Genomic DNA, 23,319 nt, shown 5'->3' with positions numbered 1-23,319 from the left:
CCCTAACCCTAACCCTAACCCTAACCCTAACCCTAACCCTAACCCTAACCCTAACCCTAACCCTAACCCTAACCCTAACCCTAACCCTAACCCTAACCCTAACCCTAACCCTAACCCTAACCCTAACCCTAACCCTAACCCTAACCCTAACCCTAACCCTAACCCTAACCCTAACCCTAACCCTAACCCTAACCCTAACCCTAACCCTAACCCTAACCCTAACCCTAACCCTAACCCTAACCCTAACCCTAACCCTAACCCTAACCCTAACCCTAACCCTAACCCTAACCCTAACCCTAACCCTAACCCTAACCCTAACCCTAACCCTAACCCTAACCCTAACCCTAACCCTAACCCTAACCCTAACCCTAACCCTAACCCTAACCCTAACCCTAACCCTAACCCTAACCCTAACCCTAACCCTAACCCTAACCCTAACCCTAACCCTAACCCTAACCCTAACCCTAACCCTAACCCTAACCCTAACCCTAACCCTAACCCTAACCCTAACCCTAACCCTAACCCTAACCCTAACCCTAACCCTAACCCTAACCCTAACCCTAACCCTAACCCTAACCCTAACCCTAACCCTAACCCTAACCCTAACCCTAACCCTAACCCTAACCCTAACCCTAACCCTAACCCTAACCCTAACCCTAACCCTAACCCTAACCCTAACCCTAACCCTAACCCTAACCCTAACCCTAACCCTAACCCTAACCCTAACCCTAACCCTAACCCTAACCCTAACCCTAACCCTAACCCTAACCCTAACCCTAACCCTAACCCTAACCCTAACCCTAACCCTAACCCTAACCCTAACCCTAACCCTAACCCTAACCCTAACCCTAACCCTAACCCTAACCCTAACCCTAACCCTAACCCTAACCCTAACCCTAACCCTAACCCTAACCCTAACCCTAACCCTAACCCTAACCCTAACCCTAACCCTAACCCTAACCCTAACCCTAACCCTAACCCTAACCCTAACCCTAACCCTAACCCTAACCCTAACCCTAACCCTAACCCTAACCCTAACCCTAACCCTAACCCTAACCCTAACCCTAACCCTAACCCTAACCCTAACCCTAACCCTAACCCTAACCCTAACCCTAACCCTAACCCTAACCCTAACCCTAACCCTAACCCTAACCCTAACCCTAACCCTAACCCTAACCCTAACCCTAACCCTAACCCTAACCCTAACCCTAACCCTAACCCTAACCCTAACCCTAACCCTAACCCTAACCCTAACCCTAACCCTAACCCTAACCCTAACCCTAACCCTAACCCTAACCCTAACCCTAACCCTAACCCTAACCCTAACCCTAACCCTAACCCTAACCCTAACCCTAACCCTAACCCTAACCCTAACCCTAACCCTAACCCTAACCCTAACCCTAACCCTAACCCTAACCCTAACCCTAACCCTAACCCTAACCCTAACCCTAACCCTAACCCTAACCCTAACCCTAACCCTAACCCTAACCCTAACCCTAACCCTAACCCTAACCCTAACCCTAACCCTAACCCTAACCCTAACCCTAACCCTAACCCTAACCCTAACCCTAACCCTAACCCTAACCCTAACCCTAACCCTAACCCTAACCCTAACCCTAACCCTAACCCTAACCCTAACCCTAACCCTAACCCTAACCCTAACCCTAACCCTAACCCTAACCCTAACCCTAACCCTAACCCTAACCCTAACCCTAACCCTAACCCTAACCCTAACCCTAACCCTAACCCTAACCCTAACCCTAACCCTAACCCTAACCCTAACCCTAACCCTAACCCTAACCCTAACCCTAACCCTAACCCTAACCCTAACCCTAACCCTAACCCTAACCCTAACCCTAACCCTAACCCTAACCCTAACCCTAACCCTAACCCTAACCCTAACCCTAACCCTAACCCTAACCCTAACCCTAACCCTAACCCTAACCCTAACCCTAACCCTAACCCTAACCCTAACCCTAACCCTAACCCTAACCCTAACCCTAACCCTAACCCTAACCCTAACCCTAACCCTAACCCTAACCCTAACCCTAACCCTAACCCTAACCCTAACCCTAACCCTAACCCTAACCCTAACCCTAACCCTAACCCTAACCCTAACCCTAACCCTAACCCTAACCCTAACCCTAACCCTAACCCTAACCCTAACCCTAACCCTAACCCTAACCCTAACCCTAACCCTAACCCTAACCCTAACCCTAACCCTAACCCTAACCCTAACCCTAACCCTAACCCTAACCCTAACCCTAACCCTAACCCTAACCCTAACCCTAACCCTAACCCTAACCCTAACCCTAACCCTAACCCTAACCCTAACCCTAACCCTAACCCTAACCCTAACCCTAACCCTAACCCTAACCCTAACCCTAACCCTAACCCTAACCCTAACCCTAACCCTAACCCTAACCCTAACCCTAACCCTAACCCTAACCCTAACCCTAACCCTAACCCTAACCCTAACCCTAACCCTAACCCTAACCCTAACCCTAACCCTAACCCTAACCCTAACCCTAACCCTAACCCTAACCCTAACCCTAACCCTAACCCTAACCCTAACCCTAACCCTAACCCTAACCCTAACCCTAACCCTAACCCTAACCCTAACCCTAACCCTAACCCTAACCCTAACCCTAACCCTAACCCTAACCCTAACCCTAACCCTAACCCTAACCCTAACCCTAACCCTAACCCTAACCCTAACCCTAACCCTAACCCTAACCCTAACCCTAACCCTAACCCTAACCCTAACCCTAACCCTAACCCTAACCCTAACCCTAACCCTAACCCTAACCCTAACCCTAACCCTAACCCTAACCCTAACCCTAACCCTAACCCTAACCCTAACCCTAACCCTAACCCTAACCCTAACCCTAACCCTAACCCTAACCCTAACCCTAACCCTAACCCTAACCCTAACCCTAACCCTAACCCTAACCCTAACCCTAACCCTAACCCTAACCCTAACCCTAACCCTAACCCTAACCCTAACCCTAACCCTAACCCTAACCCTAACCCTAACCCTAACCCTAACCCTAACCCTAACCCTAACCCTAACCCTAACCCTAACCCTAACCCTAACCCTAACCCTAACCCTAACCCTAACCCTAACCCTAACCCTAACCCTAACCCTAACCCTAACCCTAACCCTAACCCTAACCCTAACCCTAACCCTAACCCTAACCCTAACCCTAACCCTAACCCTAACCCTAACCCTAACCCTAACCCTAACCCTAACCCTAACCCTAACCCTAACCCTAACCCTAACCCTAACCCTAACCCTAACCCTAACCCTAACCCTAACCCTAACCCTAACCCTAACCCTAACCCTAACCCTAACCCTAACCCTAACCCTAACCCTAACCCTAACCCTAACCCTAACCCTAACCCTAACCCTAACCCTAACCCTAACCCTAACCCTAACCCTAACCCTAACCCTAACCCTAACCCTAACCCTAACCCTAACCCTAACCCTAACCCTAACCCTAACCCTAACCCTAACCCTAACCCTAACCCTAACCCTAACCCTAACCCTAACCCTAACCCTAACCCTAACCCTAACCCTAACCCTAACCCTAACCCTAACCCTAACCCTAACCCTAACCCTAACCCTAACCCTAACCCTAACCCTAACCCTAACCCTAACCCTAACCCTAACCCTAACCCTAACCCTAACCCTAACCCTAACCCTAACCCTAACCCTAACCCTAACCCTAACCCTAACCCTAACCCTAACCCTAACCCTAACCCTAACCCTAACCCTAACCCTAACCCTAACCCTAACCCTAACCCTAACCCTAACCCTAACCCTAACCCTAACCCTAACCCTAACCCTAACCCTAACCCTAACCCTAACCCTAACCCTAACCCTAACCCTAACCCTAACCCTAACCCTAACCCTAACCCTAACCCTAACCCTAACCCTAACCCTAACCCTAACCCTAACCCTAACCCTAACCCTAACCCTAACCCTAACCCTAACCCTAACCCTAACCCTAACCCTAACCCTAACCCTAACCCTAACCCTAACCCTAACCCTAACCCTAACCCTAACCCTAACCCTAACCCTAACCCTAACCCTAACCCTAACCCTAACCCTAACCCTAACCCTAACCCTAACCCTAACCCTAACCCTAACCCTAACCCTAACCCTAACCCTAACCCTAACCCTAACCCTAACCCTAACCCTAACCCTAACCCTAACCCTAACCCTAACCCTAACCCTAACCCTAACCCTAACCCTAACCCTAACCCTAACCCTAACCCTAACCCTAACCCTAACCCTAACCCTAACCCTAACCCTAACCCTAACCCTAACCCTAACCCTAACCCTAACCCTAACCCTAACCCTAACCCTAACCCTAACCCTAACCCTAACCCTAACCCTAACCCTAACCCTAACCCTAACCCTAACCCTAACCCTAACCCTAACCCTAACCCTAACCCTAACCCTAACCCTAACCCTAACCCTAACCCTAACCCTAACCCTAACCCTAACCCTAACCCTAACCCTAACCCTAACCCTAACCCTAACCCTAACCCTAACCCTAACCCTAACCCTAACCCTAACCCTAACCCTAACCCTAACCCTAACCCTAACCCTAACCCTAACCCTAACCCTAACCCTAACCCTAACCCTAACCCTAACCCTAACCCTAACCCTAACCCTAACCCTAACCCTAACCCTAACCCTAACCCTAACCCTAACCCTAACCCTAACCCTAACCCTAACCCTAACCCTAACCCTAACCCTAACCCTAACCCTAACCCTAACCCTAACCCTAACCCTAACCCTAACCCTAACCCTAACCCTAACCCTAACCCTAACCCTAACCCTAACCCTAACCCTAACCCTAACCCTAACCCTAACCCTAACCCTAACCCTAACCCTAACCCTAACCCTAACCCTAACCCTAACCCTAACCCTAACCCTAACCCTAACCCTAACCCTAACCCTAACCCTAACCCTAACCCTAACCCTAACCCTAACCCTAACCCTAACCCTAACCCTAACCCTAACCCTAACCCTAACCCTAACCCTAACCCTAACCCTAACCCTAACCCTAACCCTAACCCTAACCCTAACCCTAACCCTAACCCTAACCCTAACCCTAACCCTAACCCTAACCCTAACCCTAACCCTAACCCTAACCCTAACCCTAACCCTAACCCTAACCCTAACCCTAACCCTAACCCTAACCCTAACCCTAACCCTAACCCTAACCCTAACCCTAACCCTAACCCTAACCCTAACCCTAACCCTAACCCTAACCCTAACCCTAACCCTAACCCTAACCCTAACCCTAACCCTAACCCTAACCCTAACCCTAACCCTAACCCTAACCCTAACCCTAACCCTAACCCTAACCCTAACCCTAACCCTAACCCTAACCCTAACCCTAACCCTAACCCTAACCCTAACCCTAACCCTAACCCTAACCCTAACCCTAACCCTAACCCTAACCCTAACCCTAACCCTAACCCTAACCCTAACCCTAACCCTAACCCTAACCCTAACCCTAACCCTAACCCTAACCCTAACCCTAACCCTAACCCTAACCCTAACCCTAACCCTAACCCTAACCCTAACCCTAACCCTTAACCCTAACCCCTAACCCCTAACCCTAACCCTAACCCTAACCCTAACCCCTAACCCTAACCCTAACCCCTAACCCCAACCCCAACCCCAACCCTAACCCCGAACAACCTCCGGTTCAAGTGATGTAAAAATAAGCAATGTTACGATTTTAATTTAAAAAAATGATAAGTTAATTTCAATATTATTCAAATCTAGCAATATACCACGTTAAGCAGTTTTGTGCCAAGTCAACGAAAGCCGATGCCTTTGAGACAAAACTATTTCAGGTTGACAAAACATAAAAAACACCGACATAGTAAATCTCATGATAATATGTATTTTTTTCTCTCCTAATATTACTTCAATATTGTAATTTTACACTCAAATTAGTTTTGTGCTCGGACACAATTAACATCGGAAAAAAACATTAATCAATTACAAGAAACTTACATTTGATGACTTCAAAGATGGCGTCCACATGTTGCATTCAGGGATACGTGATGCATTCTGGGATATGTCATGCATTCTGGGATATGTCATGCATTCTGGGATGCACGCATGTCATCAATTGGACGAGTTGGACTCGTAGGTGACGTGATTAAGGGTCGGTAGAAGAACCTGTAAACAAAGCCTGTGTTTACCAACCTATTTAGAGCTGCTGTACTTTTTACTTTGAAAAAATTACAAGGCACACCAACATTTGAAAATCTTACAATTTAAAATTAACAATGTCATTCTCTTTAAACCTTTATCAACAAGAATTAAATAAACCCTCCAAAAAAATATTTCAAATTCAAATGTTCGCAGTGAGCATTGTCACAAAAAGTTGCACCCAATACCACGACAAGGGACCTGTGCCGAAATGGCCACAAGGTGGAAGCAAGAGACCATATGACCTTACCCTAAATGGCCAATGGCAATAAATATACTGCAATAATTTTCTACCAATTATTTATTGCTGACCGCTGTGAAGAAGGACTTATCGCCTATCCCAGGGGTGGCCAAGTCCGGTCCTCGAGAGCCGTTATCCGGTCTGTTTTCCATATCTCCCTCCACCAACACACCTGAATCAAATCATCGGGATTGGTATCAAGCTTCTGGACAGCTTGCTGATGAGTTGATTATTTGATTCAGGTGTGTTGGTGGAGGGAGATATGGAAAACAGACTGGATTGTGGCTCTCGAGGACTGGAGTTGGCCACCCCTGGCCTATCCTAACCCTACAAACCCCATGATCAGATAGTAACAGGCACTAAACTTTAGTAAGAGATTTCAAATATGGCTCAAACTTTTAAGTTACTTTTTATAATAAATAATTCATAACAGCACCTAATACCATGACAAGGACAACGGCAACCAAACCAAACGGAATTTCTTTACAAGGACACCGTCTAATACGAGTGAGTAAAACATCTAATATTCGCCACTTTGAACACAGGAATTTGCATTAGACGACAGCTTGAGACGAATTCAAAGATGGGGTCCACAGGTGGCGTTGATTAAGGGACTGCCGAAGCACCTGTAGACTTAACAGCGTTTTTCCATAACTATTTGAGCTGCGGTAGTTTTTACTTAGAAAAAAAATACAAGTGACACTGACCATAGTCGCAAAAAGTTGTACCCAATACCACAAGGAAAAAGACCAACCAAACAAAACGGAATTTCTTTAAAACGTCTAATATAAGTGAATAAACGAGCCAATAGTCGCCACTTTGAACAAAACTTGAGTCTTACTTACGGGGGTTTGGAACGTTAACATTTATTTCAACAATTTCGACGAAGCGTCACAATGAATAGTTATAATAAACTAGTTTCAGCAAAAGATACTAACGCCAAATAAACGTGCAAGAATACGCCAAAACGGAGAAAAACAATCAATTACAATGAAACTTACATTCGGCGACTGCTTGAGACGGCGTTCGACTTGTAAAATGGCGTCCCCCACGTGGCGAATTGCCTTTGCTCCACAAGGAAACGCACAACGCGCATGCGCGGGCAAAAAGAGGGCTTTCCGGGTAATGAAGTATACTCGTGCACACAACACCGCCCAATTTTACTTCTATGAAACACATGTTATTACTATTAAAACACTAGTTATGTGTTACTTTGTTCATAGATGGCGAATTAGAAGAAATAAAACATTTTTTTACAATCCGATATCCTGTTTTTCACAAAGATAAAAATAGCCAACTTTAGAGTTAGTATGAATGGAATGTACTCACGTTATTTCACTGACGCACAGTCCAAATTCTTCCGACATACATGCGTCACGTGAGTGAGTGGACTCGACGCAGCTTTTCGTCATCACTCTCGCTCCCATCGTGGCTTTCGCGAGTGACGTAGAGGAAAAGGAAGTTACGGAAGCTTATTGCGTTCACCTTAAAAATCCCCCGTTTTTCAAAATAAAAATACTTTTATGCGGTTGTTTAATTTCTCGCGACATTTTAGGCAGCTTCACAGTTGTACGCCGTAGGCGTAGGGGCTTTATCTTAAATTTAACGTACAAGTTGTATCACAACATTGCCCCTCTTAAACAAGTATAATTACGATGTTTAGCGATAACATTTAGTGAGTTATTTTTCATCTATATATTCTCAATTTTGATGACGTGCACCAAAAAGGTATCAGACTGTAAATAAGCTCCGAACATTTTGGTTGCTTGTTTATAAATTGAAGAGTTCAAAAAATGTGTTGACAGTAACACTTCAACATCGCGGTAAAAATAAAAAATATGTTTTGCTAACTCTCTTTCTCTCTCTCGCAGCCCAAAGTGGGCGTTAATTTGAATATTGGTGGGTGGGTTTCAGTTACAAAGGAATTTTCATATAAAAAGCTAAACATCCCGTTGGAACGCCATGACACTGTTGAGCCGTTGCGCGCGGTCTTTGACGATTGTCAGGTGCACTTCATATCAAACCAATGTCTGCCTTACAAAACAAATGGGTCTTTCTTTTTTGTTTGCGGCATGTCAAGCGATGCTGTCCCAGAATGCCCTCACCGTCCGCCCACACGGGGCGGGCCGTTCCTCGAGCCTCGGCGGCACGTGACGTCAACTTGCAGTTTCTGGTAGCGGCAACGTAGGGGGGGGGGCGGTCGGAACACGGGACAGTGACGATCGTGCGAGCAACGGATGAGCGTGGCGACTAGATGGGCTCCACCTTGGCCTTTTCTGATGACACAAAGCTGATTTGATAAAACTCGCAGGTAACGGGTTCGGGACATGGTGTTGCGGCGCACACGCACCTGCGTTGATGAAAGGCGTGAGCGTGACTTTGGCCTTGGCCGTCCAGTTGGCGGCGCTGGACGCAAAGGAGCCCGATGACAAGGACGGCGCCGCCTGCTCAGAGGTGGCCTTCTTGGTGTTGTTGCTAGCCGTTTTGCTCCAGTCTGCCGCACAGTTAGTTCCCGTGAGGTTAGCGCTCGCCGACATCCGTGTCACTGCTCTACATCCTCCTCATCGTGGCTATTCCGCCAAAGATAAAATGAAGCGACTAACGTGCCAGTTTACAGCCACATTTCTAGCGTTTGGGCTTTTGTTTACGTCTCCGGTTACTCGGCTTTAGCGTAGTAGCGTGTCGTCTGACGGCGCCGGGGTAGATTCGGCTGTCCGACGCAATGCGCCGGCTCTTAAAAGCCGAAACCTGGGAGGCGAGTACGACGACGTACGTCGACGTGCAGCAAGAGGGCTCGGCAGCTTACCGGAGTTGTTGTCCACGAGTCTAAAGCGAGCGCAGCAAAGCGCGCGTCTCCACTGCTTCTGAACGTTCTCTTTGAGAGCGCAATGGAAGAGGAAGATGAAGAGTCCTGCCGGCGAGATGATCGGACAAAACGGGTCACGGGTCGCGCTTGTCACCGTAGCCACGACGACCGGACCAAACGTGAGCAGGGGTGGGGGCGGCGGTTTTAATGGCATTCCAACTTTAAGATCAATTTTAACAGTTCAAAGCGTAGCCCAGCGACAGCTCATGTCAGGGAAGCACAACGTTAGACCTACCCGCCGGGCGGAGAGAGTGAGCAAAAAAAGTGGCCGCGGTGCGTATTTTGAAAACAGGCGGTCACCTTGCAGCGAGTTGAAGATGGCGAAGAGATAGACGAACACGAGGCTGACCGGCCCCCAGGCAAAGAAGGCGAAAGCCCATGTCATCCCGAGCAGGAAAGTCAGGCTGACCACGCTGCGGAGGTTACGCAACACCTGGGAGAGCGAGCGAGAGAGAGAGAGAGAAAGATAGAGAGAGCGGGCGTGCGGGCGTGCGGGCGTGCGGGCGTGCGGGCGAGCACCGCACGCTCGCTCGGCCGACGTCAATTGCCCCGGCGACAACCTGCCTGCCTGCCTGGCAGACAGACGGCTGCCTGGTTACACGTACCTCCTCCTTTAACGTTCGGTAACGCTTGCCGTTGCGTCCGCAGATCTGGAGCATGACCACCGCAAACATTGCCGCGTTTAGGAGAAAGATGAGGCAGAAGTAGGCCACGCAGACCACGTAGAACACCACGGCCTTCCGGATCCAGCAGCTGAGGCCCCGTCACACGCACACGTTTTCTCGGTGAACGGGAGCAGGATGAAGTGCTGCGCTGTCCTACCTTCCCGCGTCTCTATATGCGCTAAGACTCTTGCACGTCTACATGAACACTGGCTGGGCTAAAACTCATCGGGAAACCCCGAAAGATGGCTCCCCGTAACAGAGAACATAAGTCTAATCTGCGGCAGATTTCTTTCTCCGATTGGAGGGAAGGTGCTTTTCACTACTTCTCAATGCCGCCATTTGTCCACCTTGTTTGGATGTGATTTTCAGTGACAGCGTATGATGCCTGCCCACGTAGTATATGTAGTATGCGCCCGAGGCAGGAGCCAACAAAGGGAAATGACAGCGGCGAGAGCCCAAAGGAGATATTTTGCGTGGACGCAGGCCACCGGGCCCATCTGACTACTCACAATTGCGACGATCCCTCGGCAAAAGTTCCGCCTCCGTACTCCAAAGATCCGTAGGAGTGTTTATCCACCGCCAAGACCGAGCCCACCAGCACGGCCGGAACGCCTGCGGGCCAGAGAAAGGATGAATGAGCCCGCCGGGACTATTAGGACCGCGGACCCCGCCGTGAGCCCGCCGCCAGAGGACTATTAGGACCGGTGACCATAGGAGCTGGGGCTGAACGATATTAGAAAAAGAAAACGGAGGTTGCCACTTGAATTTGTAGATATCTCCAAAAGATATCTTCAAACAGCTCTGCTTGGGAAGACTTTGGTCCATTCCCCGTGACCACATTGTATTGATATCTTCACATGATTTAAGCCAGGATTGTTCATACGATAGAGGAGAGAAGTTGGTCCAAAACTCACCCCAGCCCAGTAGGCAAAACTTGAGGATGTATCTGCGCACATAAGTGTTGAAGACTTTGACCAGTGCGATGTACATGTGCACCGACTCCAGGCCCATCCACGTGAATGACGTCAACAGAAAGTAGTGGAGGAGGGCGGCGGCCGCCAGGCACGGCGCCTCGTCGCCTCGCCGCGACAACCAGCCGTTGAGCAGGAAGCTCAGGTTGAGGAGTAGTAGCGACGCGCTCAAATTCATCAGGATTTTGGACGGGTAATCTCGACGCAACTTCCTGCAAAAAGGCGCTCAGGGAAGGGCAAACATTCGCCGCGGGGCGGGGCGGGGCTGCGCAACTTACTCAAAGGCGACATACGTGAGCAGCGTGGCGGCCGAGAAAACAGCCGACACGCCGCAGCCGACAAAGGTGATGAAGGTCAAGATGCGGTTGTTATGCCGGTCGATGTGCGGCGACACCCCGGAAATGTCCTGAGGGGGCGGGGTTGTTGGGGTAATGTGATTAGCCAGCCGGCGCTCGGCGCCTCGCCTCGTCTCGGCCGTACTCGCACCATGAGGACGGCAAAGTGCGTCAGGTGGTCACACAGGCAAACCGTCCTGTTGACGCCGGATTCCTTGGACGGGCGGCATCCGGCGCCGTTCCAGCCCCCGGAGTCACCTGGCGGAGAAGCGTCGCGGTCAGAGCCCAGTCACGTACGTCAACATACACCGCCCCCACATTTGAGTCCTCTTACCATTCATGCCAAAGTCCCAGAAGACGCAGACTGGACTGAGGACGCTCTGAAAGGAGAACAACATTGACGAATCCAAAAGTTGGGGCTACGGGGGCTTCGAAAAACTGACTTGAGGGGACAGATGAGCGATGTGAATCTCAACAGGATCCTTCAGGTTTCTGATGCTGCGGTTTCCTACGCTGCTGGCCACCACGTAGCTGACCAGCGCCCGGCCGTCCTGCTCCATCTGAGGTGGCAAGGGTACAATTTTGAAAAATCCACAGATGTATTGACCCGAGAAAGCAAGTGATTGCACTCGATTTGCCCACTCCTTCCGGGAAATGACAAACACGACGGGCAAACGCCACCAAACTGACGCGAGAGACACGTGGGTGGATGAGTTGAAGTGTGACCTTAAAGAGACTGGCAGTAGTGAAGAAGAGAAAGTTGATGCGCGTCAGCGACGAATCCTCTGACCCCAATGGCAGCGAGGGCGGGAGCGTGATTCGTGCCAGAGGATTCCTTAGTTCTGATTTGAAGGCGATCTGAAAGTCAGGGGGCCAGAGAGGCTTGCATCAATCAATGGTCAAAATCTCAAGATGAGGAGTGCAACACCATCAAATACCCGAGGGCTTAGAAAAGGACCCCAAGGTCGGGTAAGTATAGTAAGTAAGTGTGTGTGTGGGTGTATGTATATACAGTAGGCGCCACTTATACTTGGACCACGGATAATATCACCAGCTGCTTATTATGACCAATTTGGTACAGTCTGGAATGTCTCCATTTAATATGACCAACATTTTCCTCATCTCTCTTATTGCAGTCATGAAAAATGCTGGATCAACTCCACATAGGCTTGAAAACCAAGGGTTTTCCGTCAATAGAAGAGTTCAAACATTTCCATGGGCAAATGCCTGGGTTTTTTTTTTTTTGCCAAAAGATCTGTTTCAGCCAAACATTACCGACTTCTTTGGACCAAAAAATAACGTACGTGCATAACGACTTGAATGTTTTGCAGTGCTTTGATATGTTAGTTTGATTAGACGCTAATTGAATTGTCATTGAATATTATAGCGGCTTCTGTTTTTATGACCTAAAGGCCATAGGGGAAAAAAAAGAACCCGCCAATGCTTTGGATACTACCCGTAGGGTTACACATCTACCTGGGGGGCCAGAAAAGCTCAGTAGTTGATAAAAAAAAAATTAAAAAAACGGGAGAGGTTGTCAAGTCAGCAGTGCTACTGGAGGATTAACGTATCTATTTCCAGAGATTTGGGAATATCTGGAGAACACGGCTTTGCACCTGTGGATCGTTGGCATTGGTCGGGATAAAAGCGCTGAAGGAGGTCCCGTTGAAGACGGAAGGATTGAAGGCCGACACTCCCAAGGCCAGGCGTTTGGACCTGATGCTGACGCTGGAACCTTCAAACTGTAACTTGCCCAAGAGATGATCCACTGCCTTCAAGGCCCTGTCAAGAAGACAGCGTGCCTATATTAAAAGAAAATCAAGTTTGTGTGCGTGTGCGCGTGTGCGCGCACGTTTCTTTCGGCTTTTGGAAGCAAGAACTAAATAGTAGGGTGAACCCAAACACAGGATAAACATTCATCAAATGACACCAGTGGCACCGAAAGAGAATGCTTTTAACATTCAAGCTGTCAAAAAAGCAGTACCCGCATCACGCTCCATCAAGTGTGGGGAAAAAGTCAAGTCTCTGTAGCCACGTGATCAATACGCACGCGGTTAGGTGTATTTTGGTGTATTCCAAAAGAGATTCTCAGCGGCGACACGGGCCCGACGCCAAAATCCCACTGGCCGGCCATGGAGCCGCTCGGGCTAGCTACCTGTCTGAGGCGTGAGCCAGAGCGCCGTGGGGGCTGCTCATCACGTTGGAGATGACGGCCACCACGGCGGAGGCCAAGCTGCTGTTGATGTTGGCCACGTCCACGATCTCTTGCACTTTGTCCACCACTTTGGACACCTGAGGATAAAACCAGGGCGAGCGTAGGCGCCGACAGAGCGAGGGAGGGCGGGGCCGACTCACCTCCTCCCGGGACAGCTGATTGTCGGCGATGGCGGCCAGCTGCGCGGCCACTTCGGCCGCGTTGTCTGCGGCCCGGGACGGAACGGAAGCGTTAGCGACGGACCGGCGGGCCGGGGCTCGTCCGACCTACCTGCCGACACCTGGATGGCGTCGATGTCGGTGCAGTTGCTGAAGTCGGCGGCTGACCAGAACGTTGAAAAGTTGCCAAAACTTATTAAACTGGGGGGTTAAGGGGAGAGAAAGTTAGGGGAAAAGCCCCACTTGACTTCATTTCCGTGCAGCAGTGACAGGCGTGAAAACAAGTACAAACATGACACCAGCTAACTTGAACTTTCCCCTATTTGCGCCTGGATGAAATTGGTGGGAAAGATACCAATAAGGCCAAGTCTACATAGGCGCATCAACTAATAAGAGAAGGAAGATATTACTGGCAAGTAGCGCTTGTTAGCCTAGCACAAACATTTGGAAAGAACTGACGCTAAAGGCTCGACTTCTTGCTTCTCTAGTGAAATACATTCCGTATTTCATACTTTTGTACACATCACATTGTACTTTTGTCAAAAAAAAAATCTCCTCAAATGGAAAGTGTGGGTTAATAAGGACGTTACCAGCTGCGGGTGGCGCTCCGTTCCTTGTTGGGGAAGCAAGGGAGAAAGTGGGCCGAGCCGGGTCGACTCTGCGGCCAGCGATAGTGGACAGAGTGCTCTTCCGGACAGTGCTCTGACGAGGCGACAAACAAGAGCAAAGACCGTTATCTGTCAATGGGATGGAAAAAGCTACAGGTCACTATAAAAGCCAAGTAACAGGAAAAAAACTGTAGGGAGAAATCAGGATTTTAAAAAAGTATCAATTCTTGAAAAAGAACAATGACGTTTTTTTTTCTAAAACATTAGAAAAGTCAAATACGTCAGCGCCATTTGGTGTCGTTACCCAAGGGGCTGACGTGTAACGTGGGAGCGTGGACTTCCAGGCCGGCGCCGATACGAGGGGCGGCGCCGAAGATCCTGTCCCTGACGGCCTCGACGACGTCGCCGATGTCGTCGGCGGCGCGATGGCGCAGCAGGGCGCCGCAGAAAAAGCTGCGCGACACCGCAAGCTCGACGTTTGCGACCGCGCCCACGAAACTGACAGACGGGGGCTTTCACCTGGAGCCGACTTGGAGCCGGACGCTGCGGGAAGCGGAACGTTAGCCTGACGCTAGCGCGAGGTTATTCCGTCTTTTGACGAGCCGCGACTCACCTGAGCCGGACCGCGGAGGCGTCGCTCGTCCAGTTGCCCAAGGTCTCGTTCAGCTTAGGACGCAAACACAGGGTAGTTTGCCGTGAAAGCTGCAAAAGCTGCAAAAGCTGCGCAACCTGCGCTGTCCGAGGCCAAAACGCCAACCCTACCCAAGAGGTCAGCGCTCCCTCCACGTCGACTGCGGCCATGGCGGAGCTCCGGTCACGCACCTCCACGGCCAGTCTGTAGAACGTGGTCTCTGTGCACAAGGCGGAAGAACAACATTTGATCTTTTTCAACAAGTCTCATCTTCAACTCCAACGTGATTGTGTGATTGAAAGAGAGTTGCTCCTAGGTTGGCTACAAAAAAGGAGAAAGGATCACAAAACCAATTCATCGGTTGCAAACGCCAGCTACCACCAGCAACAGCAGATAAGCCCCACCGCTTTCAAGCGATTGTCGCCCGCCACGACGGCCGAGAAGCACCAATTAACAGGGAGGGAGATATTCATGCCAAAGATTGATTTTTGATTCTCGTGATTACAGTCGGTCAGGTCGACCTACTGTCCCTGGTCCCGTCGTGGCCGTGCTTGTGAGGACACGCCCCCCGGACCCCCGCGCCAACGCCGTTTGCGGGAGGGCGCGCCACGGAGGAGGGTCCGGTGTTTGCCGACCGACATGAAGGAAAGTTCTTCGGGGGAAGCGTGGCCGATGTCGGAGCGGGCACGAGCGGAGAACCCGTGCGTGGGGGGAGTGGGCTCAGAAGAGGGGTTGCGGCTCCACCCGGCGGAGGAGTCCAATGAGGAAGGGCTGGAGTCAAATGATGACGCGGAGGAGTCCAATTAGGAAGAGGCCGTGACAATGGAGAAAGGACACTCAAACCAGGGAGCGGAAAGGTCGCGTGACGAGGAGAAATGTGGAGAGGCGAAGATCCGGTCGCCTGACCACGAGGTGGTACGCCAGGACGTTGAGGATGCGGCGGCCTCAAATGTGGAAGAGGCGGGTGGGGAGAGGAGCCCAAAAGTGAAAGCTCGTTGTCAAATGGAAGGTTGGTCGTGTGCGTGGACGGGGGCTCCGTCTCAGCGACGGTCACGGCGTAAGACAGCCAAGGGGAGCTGACCGTCGTCGTCGCCGCCGCCTCCGCCGTCGTCGCCGCCTCCGCCGTCGTCGTCGCCGCCTCCGCCGTCGTCGTCGCCGCCTCCGTCGTCGTCGTCGCCGCCGCCTCCGCCGTCGTCGCCGCCGCCTCCGTCGTCGCCGCCGCCTCCGTCGTCGCCGCCGCCTCCGTCGTCGCCGCCGCCTCCGTCGTCGTCGCCGCCTCCGTCATCTTCGTCGCCGGCTCCGTCATCTTCGTCGTCACCGATGGCCAATCAAAGGACGGAGCGAAAAAGGCCCGTTGGGGACGGAGGCTAAGAAAAACTCCCCACTTCTCGTTCGGCGGTGCCGTAGAAGTCACCAAGAGGCCTGCGCGCGTCGGATGGCGAGCGCTCCAAACTGAGGAACCAAGAGTCAACGTCGGAGGAGCCGACGAGCTCCCTGCCGCATTTTTCGGGGTCCAAGCGCGGAGAACAGACGTCAGCCCACGCGGCGGAGCCAAAGATTGTTCAGAAGTCGCTCTATCGGTCCGGACGGGGGAGCCGTCGCTCGTCATCCTCCAAACAGCGGAGGTTCCCAAGTCCGCTCGTCCCGTTCTCGGGGAGACGCCGTCGGAGTGAGAACCAGACGCGACGGGCTTGTCGCCGAGCGTGGCGGACCTCGCCGGGAGTCCCGTGGCCCGCGGCCGTTGCCCGCCGGGCCCGGGAAGGCTCGGCCGCCGTCCGCCCGGCCGCCGACCGCCCGGCCGCCGACCGCCCGGCCGCCGACCGTCCCGCGAGATCAGCGGCGTGGAGATCAATGCCAGGAAGGGCCGTCGGCCAGGCGACGGTGGACCCAGCGCTAAAGAGGGTGCGGCTTCCGATCTTTGAGGGGGGCCCGGTTGCCTCGAGGGGCGCTTCTCCCGAGGAGGAAGTTTGGGGGCGACGGAAGCAGAAACGCCGGCACGCCTCCGCCGCAAACTAAAGGCAACGGTCTTTGCGGACCGCGTGGGGACCGGCGACAGAAAGGACGCCGACCGGCGTGAGGAGGCGAGGTGTACGCGGGGCCTCGGAAGGGGCGGTGGTCCCAGTTGGCGGCGTTCTCTAACAGGCGGGACGTCCTGCTTCGTAGGCGCTGATCCCAGGAGGAGATGCCGGCCGTGCACACGTGACAGGAAGGAAACAACAGCCCACGTAAAAACAGTGCCAGGCCACAAAGGTTATCAGCGCGATCATCGATGGCAATTTCATAAACATTGTAGTGTGTGAGGTGGGTGGCGAGGAAGAGGTGACAACCCACCTCTTCTTCGTTGCAAAACTCACCGAGTAATGGATGGGAAGGTGGCAGCAAAACTCTACTGGTTTGAGCGCCTCAACTCTCTTGAAATTAATCCCTATAAGCCCGACAACACCGTAGGATGGTGTCGGGCAATGAACACGGGCCAACTGCCAATATGTATGTGGAGATGAACTGGAATGGTAATACTTGAGATGTAAGCAAAGAAGCAGAATGTGAGCATGGGCAAGGTCTGGGAAGGGCAAGGAACAAGAGGAAAATGCACAAAGCTCGGCCGGGAAGGACAACAAAAGGTGAGGAAAATGCACAAAACACGCCACGGGACAATCGGCAGAACACATTTGCCTTCCGTTTCGGATGGCGGGGTTACGGCGCGCACAATGGATACCGCCGGCCGACGCGTAGAACGGTGTTTCCCAACCTTTTTGGAGCTGCGGCACACTTTCTGCATTGAAAAAATCTCAACGGACAGCACCATCTGAAAATCTTTTCATTTAAAACTATGACGCCCACTAACAATAGACATTCTGATCAAAGTTTTATCATTAGCAATCACAAAAACCTCCAAAATGTTTTCAATTTTTTTCCACACTGCTGCCCTAATGTCACCAAAAGTTGATGTCTGCTTACCCTGAACAACTTCCGGTTCAAGTGATGCAAAAAGAAGTCATGTCATGTTTTTAATTGCCTAATATTACGCCAAAAGAAGGTTGTGCTGACACAGAATTTACGTCGGCAAAAGTGGATGCCCTAAAAACCAAACAAAAAAAATAAAAATAAGTAGTTGTAAAATGGTAAAAAAAAGCCAGGAAAGACAAAAGGCTTGTCAACGCAAAGAGCAAAAGGGAAGGGATGAAAGGTCAGGTCAGCGGATGAGGGCTGATGAAGTGGCGTCGCACCGAAGGAGTGGGGGAGTGAGTGAGTCAGTGAGTGAGTGAGTGAGTGCTTTCGTGCGCCACCTACCTTTGGCGTTTGTTGCATTAGTAGCATGGATGATGTTAGTGGCATCAGCGGGAGAGGAAGCGGCTGCGGGAACGGACGTGACGAGGAGAGGAGAGACAAGACAAGACAAGGAGGGTGACCGTCACGACTTCATCTTCGTGGCATGCGCGCGCAAGCACAAAACATAGACGCTCGGGGTCTAGGGCGGACGGGGCCGGCGAGGTCCGAGTAGGCCAGACGGACGGACGGACGGCGGCTCGGCGGCTTCAATTTCTACCTGATGGACATTCCTGGCGGGCCCGCCCGCAGTTGGCGTGGAGCGTGCCGTCGCTCGCCGGCGTTGCGCCTGAAAAGCCAATGAAGCCAAGGGTCATCGCGCGACACCACCCACGGCACTTTCCCACATCAACCTAACCGACGTATCACCGATGCCTCAAGCTATTTCCGCTCGCCGTTGAGGGGTCGGGCTCGCCGCCAAGCCTCACCGCAAAGGGTTAACCCGGGGGGGAACAACCGTGGAAAAAAGTCAAAGGTTGTGAAACGGAATGGAAGGAAGAGTCGAAAACAGACGAGAGAAATATCAAACTAAGACAAGGAGGAAGCCAAAGAGAAAGGAGAGACCCTAGAGATTTTGGACAGAAACGGAAGCCACGGGAGACGACGGCTAGAGACAAAGCAAAAAGACCGGGGACACTCAAGAGAAACAAATCGAGCGTGTGAGCCGAGCCAGAGAATCGGCAGTGCAAAAAGAGGAGAGAAAAGTCAGATGGCACAAAGGTCCACTCGGAGGAGCCCACCAAGCCAAAAAGAGGCGCCGGAGAGCCACTCACTGCAGCTGAGGGCGGCGTCCGTCCGGGCGGAGGCGGGCGGTACGTCCCAAAAGCCGTTGTCCCAGTCGATGACATTTCCCGCCGCGTGGCAGGCCAGCGCCTCCAGCTGCCCCGCCGTCATGGTGTAGTTCCACAGGCGGACGTTGTACACGTTGCCACCAAAGCCGCTCGGCCCTGATGCGGACGACGGCCAACCTTAGCGTGCCGAGCGACGCTCATTTCAAACGGCTCGAAAACGGGAGCGCCGCCGATAGGGCCGTCGAGGACCGTCTCGGCGCCGGCGTTCGCACCTCCCAGGCGAAAGGTGCCGCCGCCCGAGACGGAGCGCCCGGCCGAGTCCGAGCAGGTCTTGGTCCTATGTTCGCCCTTGAAGTAGACGTCCAGGCGGCCGCCGGACGACTCCCACAGCAAGCACAGGCCGCTCATCGACGAGGTCCAGTCGGCCGGCGTCACGACAGAGTCCAGCGAGCAGGTGGCGCCCCCCAGCACCAGCACCACGCGGCCGTCTTCCGCGCCGAGCGCCAAGGTCGGGACTCCGTCCGCGTCGGCGTACGTGAAGATCCACTCCGCCTGGGGCGTAGACCGCCGCCGCCGCGTTAGGAGACGTGGCATTCCCGGGGACGTGGCTCCCGACCGCGGCGGCCGGTCGGCCCCGACGCTCACCTGCCGCGCCGACCCGGCGCGCTCCATCTCCAAGCAAAGGGTCAGTTGACGAAGCGTCGGCACGAGCGCCGAAGACGCCACTCGGGCCGCCCGGACATCGTCGCTGGGAACGCTCACCTTCAGATTTCTCAACGCCACGGCCACTGCCGAGGGTTAGGGTTAGGGGGAAAGTGGGTGGAGACGAGCGAGGGAGCAAATCAAAATCAAAACGGGAGCGGATAGCACCGGGACCAAAATGAGGATGCGAGCCGGCAAAGAAGACGGAAGACATTAGGCGATAGAAAAAAAGAGAGACGAAAACGGTCACCGCTACTGGCACTCGGTCACGAGCGGGATTACGGGTTCACTTCCGGGATTCCACCGTCCTATATGGTTCCGGTTCCGCCAGCGCGTTAATCGTCAGAATATCGAATCGCGCCGACGGGCACCGAGGTCTCGCCATCGACGCCACATTTCCGGGGGTCGGGCGACGGGCGGAGAGAGATTGGCGGCGGCGGCGGCGCCTACCGTGTCTGAAGCTGATCTTAAAGCCTCGTTTCTGAACGCTGAAGTCGGAAGTGAAGCGGAGCTCCATGGCGTCGCCGCTGGAGTTGAGCACGAGGCCGGCGGCCGTCAGACCGCAGAATTTGACCTCGCCGCTTCCCGTGCCGACGACCAGGCGGTCGTAGATGCATCCCGGCGCCTCCTCCAGCTCAAAGTCCCGGAAGGAGATCTGCACGGCGAAGCCCGGCGGCGCTCGCAGGTTCCAGCGGCAGTTGGCGGAGCTGCCGTAGTTTTGCGGGTAACAGGGCGACGTCAGCGCTCCCTCCGCCTCCGTCCGATCGCCTCCGCACTCGGACCGCTCGCACCCGAGAACTGTGGCGCGTGGAAAGGAGCGGACGTGAAGACAAAGATGGAAGGCGCGTTAAGAAAGCGGACGGCGGAGTAGGCTGCCGGACTGCGTGGAACGTATTCCAGCTCGTCAAGCGAGACGCCAATCGACCCTCCAGACGAGGGCTAAACACCAGCGTCTTCTTCTGCTACGAGCTGTATAAACCCTAATGTGCTAAAGTGTGTGTGTGTGTGTGTGTGTGTGTGCGCGCGCGCCTGCGTGTGCTGGTTTAAGCTGAACCTTGTTTTGTGGCAGCAAAAACACGCGCCGGTGGAGGCCGCACGGGCCGTGCGGGTTAGCCCTGGTTAACCCGGGAAAACCGGCATCGAACGCCTCGTCCCGAAGGCGCGCGGCGGGGCCTTTTGGGAAACGTGTCGGCGAGCGGCTGCCAAAGGAATGCGCCCGTGTCGGTCAGAGTGACGTCACTACGCTGTCAGAGGAGTGCTTCCCCCAAAAATGCAACATCCAGCTCTCTGGCCAGGGGGTGGAACTTCCTACTCCTTGGGGAGCATGAGTGAGGAGAGCGATTGTGTGTCTGCGTGTGTCAATGTGGCCTATGTTCTTTCTACAAAAAACACACACACACACACACACACACACAAAATGCTGCTCGTATGGGAAGAAGGGGGGCGGGGGGCTTGCGGTTGGGACCGCTGGGAACTTTACGAGCGTACTTGGCCAGAGGCTGCTGCGAGTGTATGGAAAATATATTACACACGTACACCGACGTGTGCGTGCGTGCGTGTGCGTGCGTGCGTGCGCCTGCGGACTCGGTAGGTTTGAATAGGTAAACAGAACTCTTCTCGCGAGCGACTTCCTAAAAGCACGCCGGTCGGTGGCCGTCAGCCATAGAGGACGCAAAGTTAAAAATTCCACTTTTCTGGCTGATGACGCGGGTTTTGCAGTCTGGGTTTGAACCTGGGCTGGTGGCTAGTTGGGGCATTTGCCAAATCACTTTGTCCATGACATGCTTTTCGAAAAATGGGCAACTAAAGATGTCGGGGCCTACGTACGCCGCGTACGCCGCGTCTACGTGTTCCGTGGCCGGTTGAGGTGACGGTCCTACCGTGGAGGCGAAGCCCCGCCCACATCAGGATCACGGCGAGCCTTACGACTCCGCCCACTGTGCGCCGCGCCGCCCTGGGGACAGGAAAGGAAGACGCGCGTTAGTCGGTGGTATTCATCTGCCCGATTACAATGACGTCGAGACGCCGCCTTTGATGAATATTAACGATGTGACGCGCTCGCTGGCGAGCCCACACAAGTCTTCTTTGTCAGGTCGCCCCCCCCAACCCCCGCCCGCCTGCCCACCAGAGGGAGACATGATTGACAGCCAAGGGCTACTCACGGTCCCCAGCGATACCAGCAAGATCAGCCATTTGCATTTGGGATCGGGATTCAAAAGTTGAAAAGCAGTGGCGGCTGCGACCTCGTTTGGAAATTGGGCCAGGTCAAAGGGCAACTAGGAAATACGTATATACATCCCTTATATCCCTGGATGTCATTCTTTCGGGATCCTTTGGAATTTTATACTCGTATTTCTTCCTCACATTGGGAAAAAAAAAAAAAAGAGTGGTGCGACATTTGACGAGCTGAGATAAGGGGGGGGGGGGTACTCTTTTTTTTGTCATCTGAAAAATTTTCTTATGCAAATGATTCACCATCTGAGCATAAGCTACACGGTTCCATTCAAACCCTTTGGCTACGGAATTGGAGTCAAAAAGTCGACAAGAGCTGGGACTCGCGGAAGGTCAAAAGGAGAACGGCGGCCAATCGGACGGATGGCGACAAAACTTTCCCACAAAGACGGCGAGGAAAGAAAAGCCTGTAACTCACATTAAAGAAGCTTTCCGTCCCACGTCGACATTTTGCCCGCAAACGGCATGTTGCCTTCTCCTTGGCTTTTTCTTCTTTTCCTCCAAAACGTTCTGCTCCGCTCTTCAGTCCAAACCCTAAAGGGGTGCGCACTCTCTCTCTCTCTCTCTCTCTCACACACACACACACACACAAAACACAGCCGAGCTGAGGTGGGGAAAAAGTGGGGAGGGGGCCGAGGGAGAGAGAGGAAGAGGCGGTCTCCGGGGCGCCTGCCAGGCGCATCGGATTGGCTGGCCTCGAGCCGGCGCCGTCAGAGCTCCGTTAGCACAGTCGGCGCACACCTGACGCCGTACCAATCAAGAAGGGAATTTCTGCCGTGCGCTCGCTTTTCAATCCACGGCAATCTACCGTTTCACGGGCCGACTTTTGCCTGTACAAAACGGGAAAAAAGACAAATCACCTGAGAAAGCTGGAAAGTTTTGGGTCACTCACCCTCCGTTTGTCTTGGAAATAGGCCCGGCTCGTTATCCCCGCAACCAATTTGCACGGATGGAAGGGAAGTGACGTCCGGGAAGACTATTCACCTCGACCGCACCAAAAAACGACTGACGGAGTCGGAACGGAAGCAACAAATCGCTCGCTTATTTGCCATTCGGGAATCCATACCACAGCCAAAGATTGAAGAGGATTTATTGGGGTTCACTGCAGGAAAATAAACATCTCAAAGGAGAACGGGACAAAGCCAGTCATACGTGAGCAGGACGCCCATGAAAGCACTCGGCGCGCTAGATTACAGCGCTCTTGCGTCCGGCCAACCAGAGGTGGAATTTTTTTGGAGCTCGCTTGTCCACGTTCGGCCGGGAGAGAAGATGGGCCCGTCACCAGGAAGAGGCAAATGAGGGTGGCGCCCCCCGCGGTTGGGGAGTCACGGCG

The 23,319-nt window shown here is 52.8% G+C and overlaps 1 protein-coding gene across 5 annotated transcripts; it reads right to left on the bottom strand.

The window, feature by feature from the left end:
* Positions 1 to 7,335: 7,335 nt before the first annotated feature.
* Positions 7,336 to 23,312, bottom strand: adgrg6 (adhesion G protein-coupled receptor G6). Of its 5 annotated transcripts, XM_077587809.1 has the most exons (32): positions 22,879 to 23,312; positions 22,405 to 22,816; positions 21,635 to 21,708; positions 20,205 to 20,552; positions 19,815 to 19,840; positions 19,698 to 19,724; positions 19,325 to 19,604; positions 19,035 to 19,208; positions 18,482 to 18,550; positions 18,226 to 18,288; positions 15,460 to 17,100; positions 15,066 to 15,154; positions 14,917 to 14,969; positions 14,823 to 14,846; positions 14,608 to 14,756; positions 14,286 to 14,397; positions 13,808 to 13,896; positions 13,678 to 13,742; positions 13,478 to 13,614; positions 12,939 to 13,104; positions 12,049 to 12,180; positions 11,766 to 11,882; positions 11,657 to 11,702; positions 11,474 to 11,580; positions 11,266 to 11,393; positions 10,931 to 11,199; positions 10,526 to 10,628; positions 9,957 to 10,104; positions 9,652 to 9,784; positions 9,292 to 9,396; positions 8,836 to 8,979; positions 8,002 to 8,761 (listed from the first exon to the last, which is right to left on the bottom strand). In XM_077587809.1, coding segments are annotated over exons 2-32 (5,046 nt in total). In that variant the 5' UTR covers positions 22,407 to 22,816; positions 22,879 to 23,312; the 3' UTR covers positions 8,002 to 8,735. The 5 variants fall into 5 exon arrangements, with proteins under 5 accessions (XP_077443933.1, XP_077443935.1, XP_077443934.1 ...); XM_077587807.1 differs by having other exon boundaries at positions 7,336 to 8,761; positions 19,698 to 19,840; XM_077587808.1 differs by lacking the exon at positions 9,652 to 9,784 and having other exon boundaries at positions 19,698 to 19,840.
* Between the last annotated feature and the right edge of the window lie 7 nt (positions 23,313 to 23,319).

The sequence above is a fragment of the Stigmatopora argus genome, chromosome 19, assembly GCF_051989625.1.
Source record: "Stigmatopora argus isolate UIUO_Sarg chromosome 19, RoL_Sarg_1.0, whole genome shotgun sequence".
Lineage (NCBI taxonomy): Eukaryota > Metazoa > Chordata > Actinopteri > Syngnathiformes > Syngnathidae > Stigmatopora > Stigmatopora argus.
The sequence above is the reverse complement of the archived record's forward strand: the minus strand, read 5'-3'. Positions and strand labels throughout refer to the sequence as shown.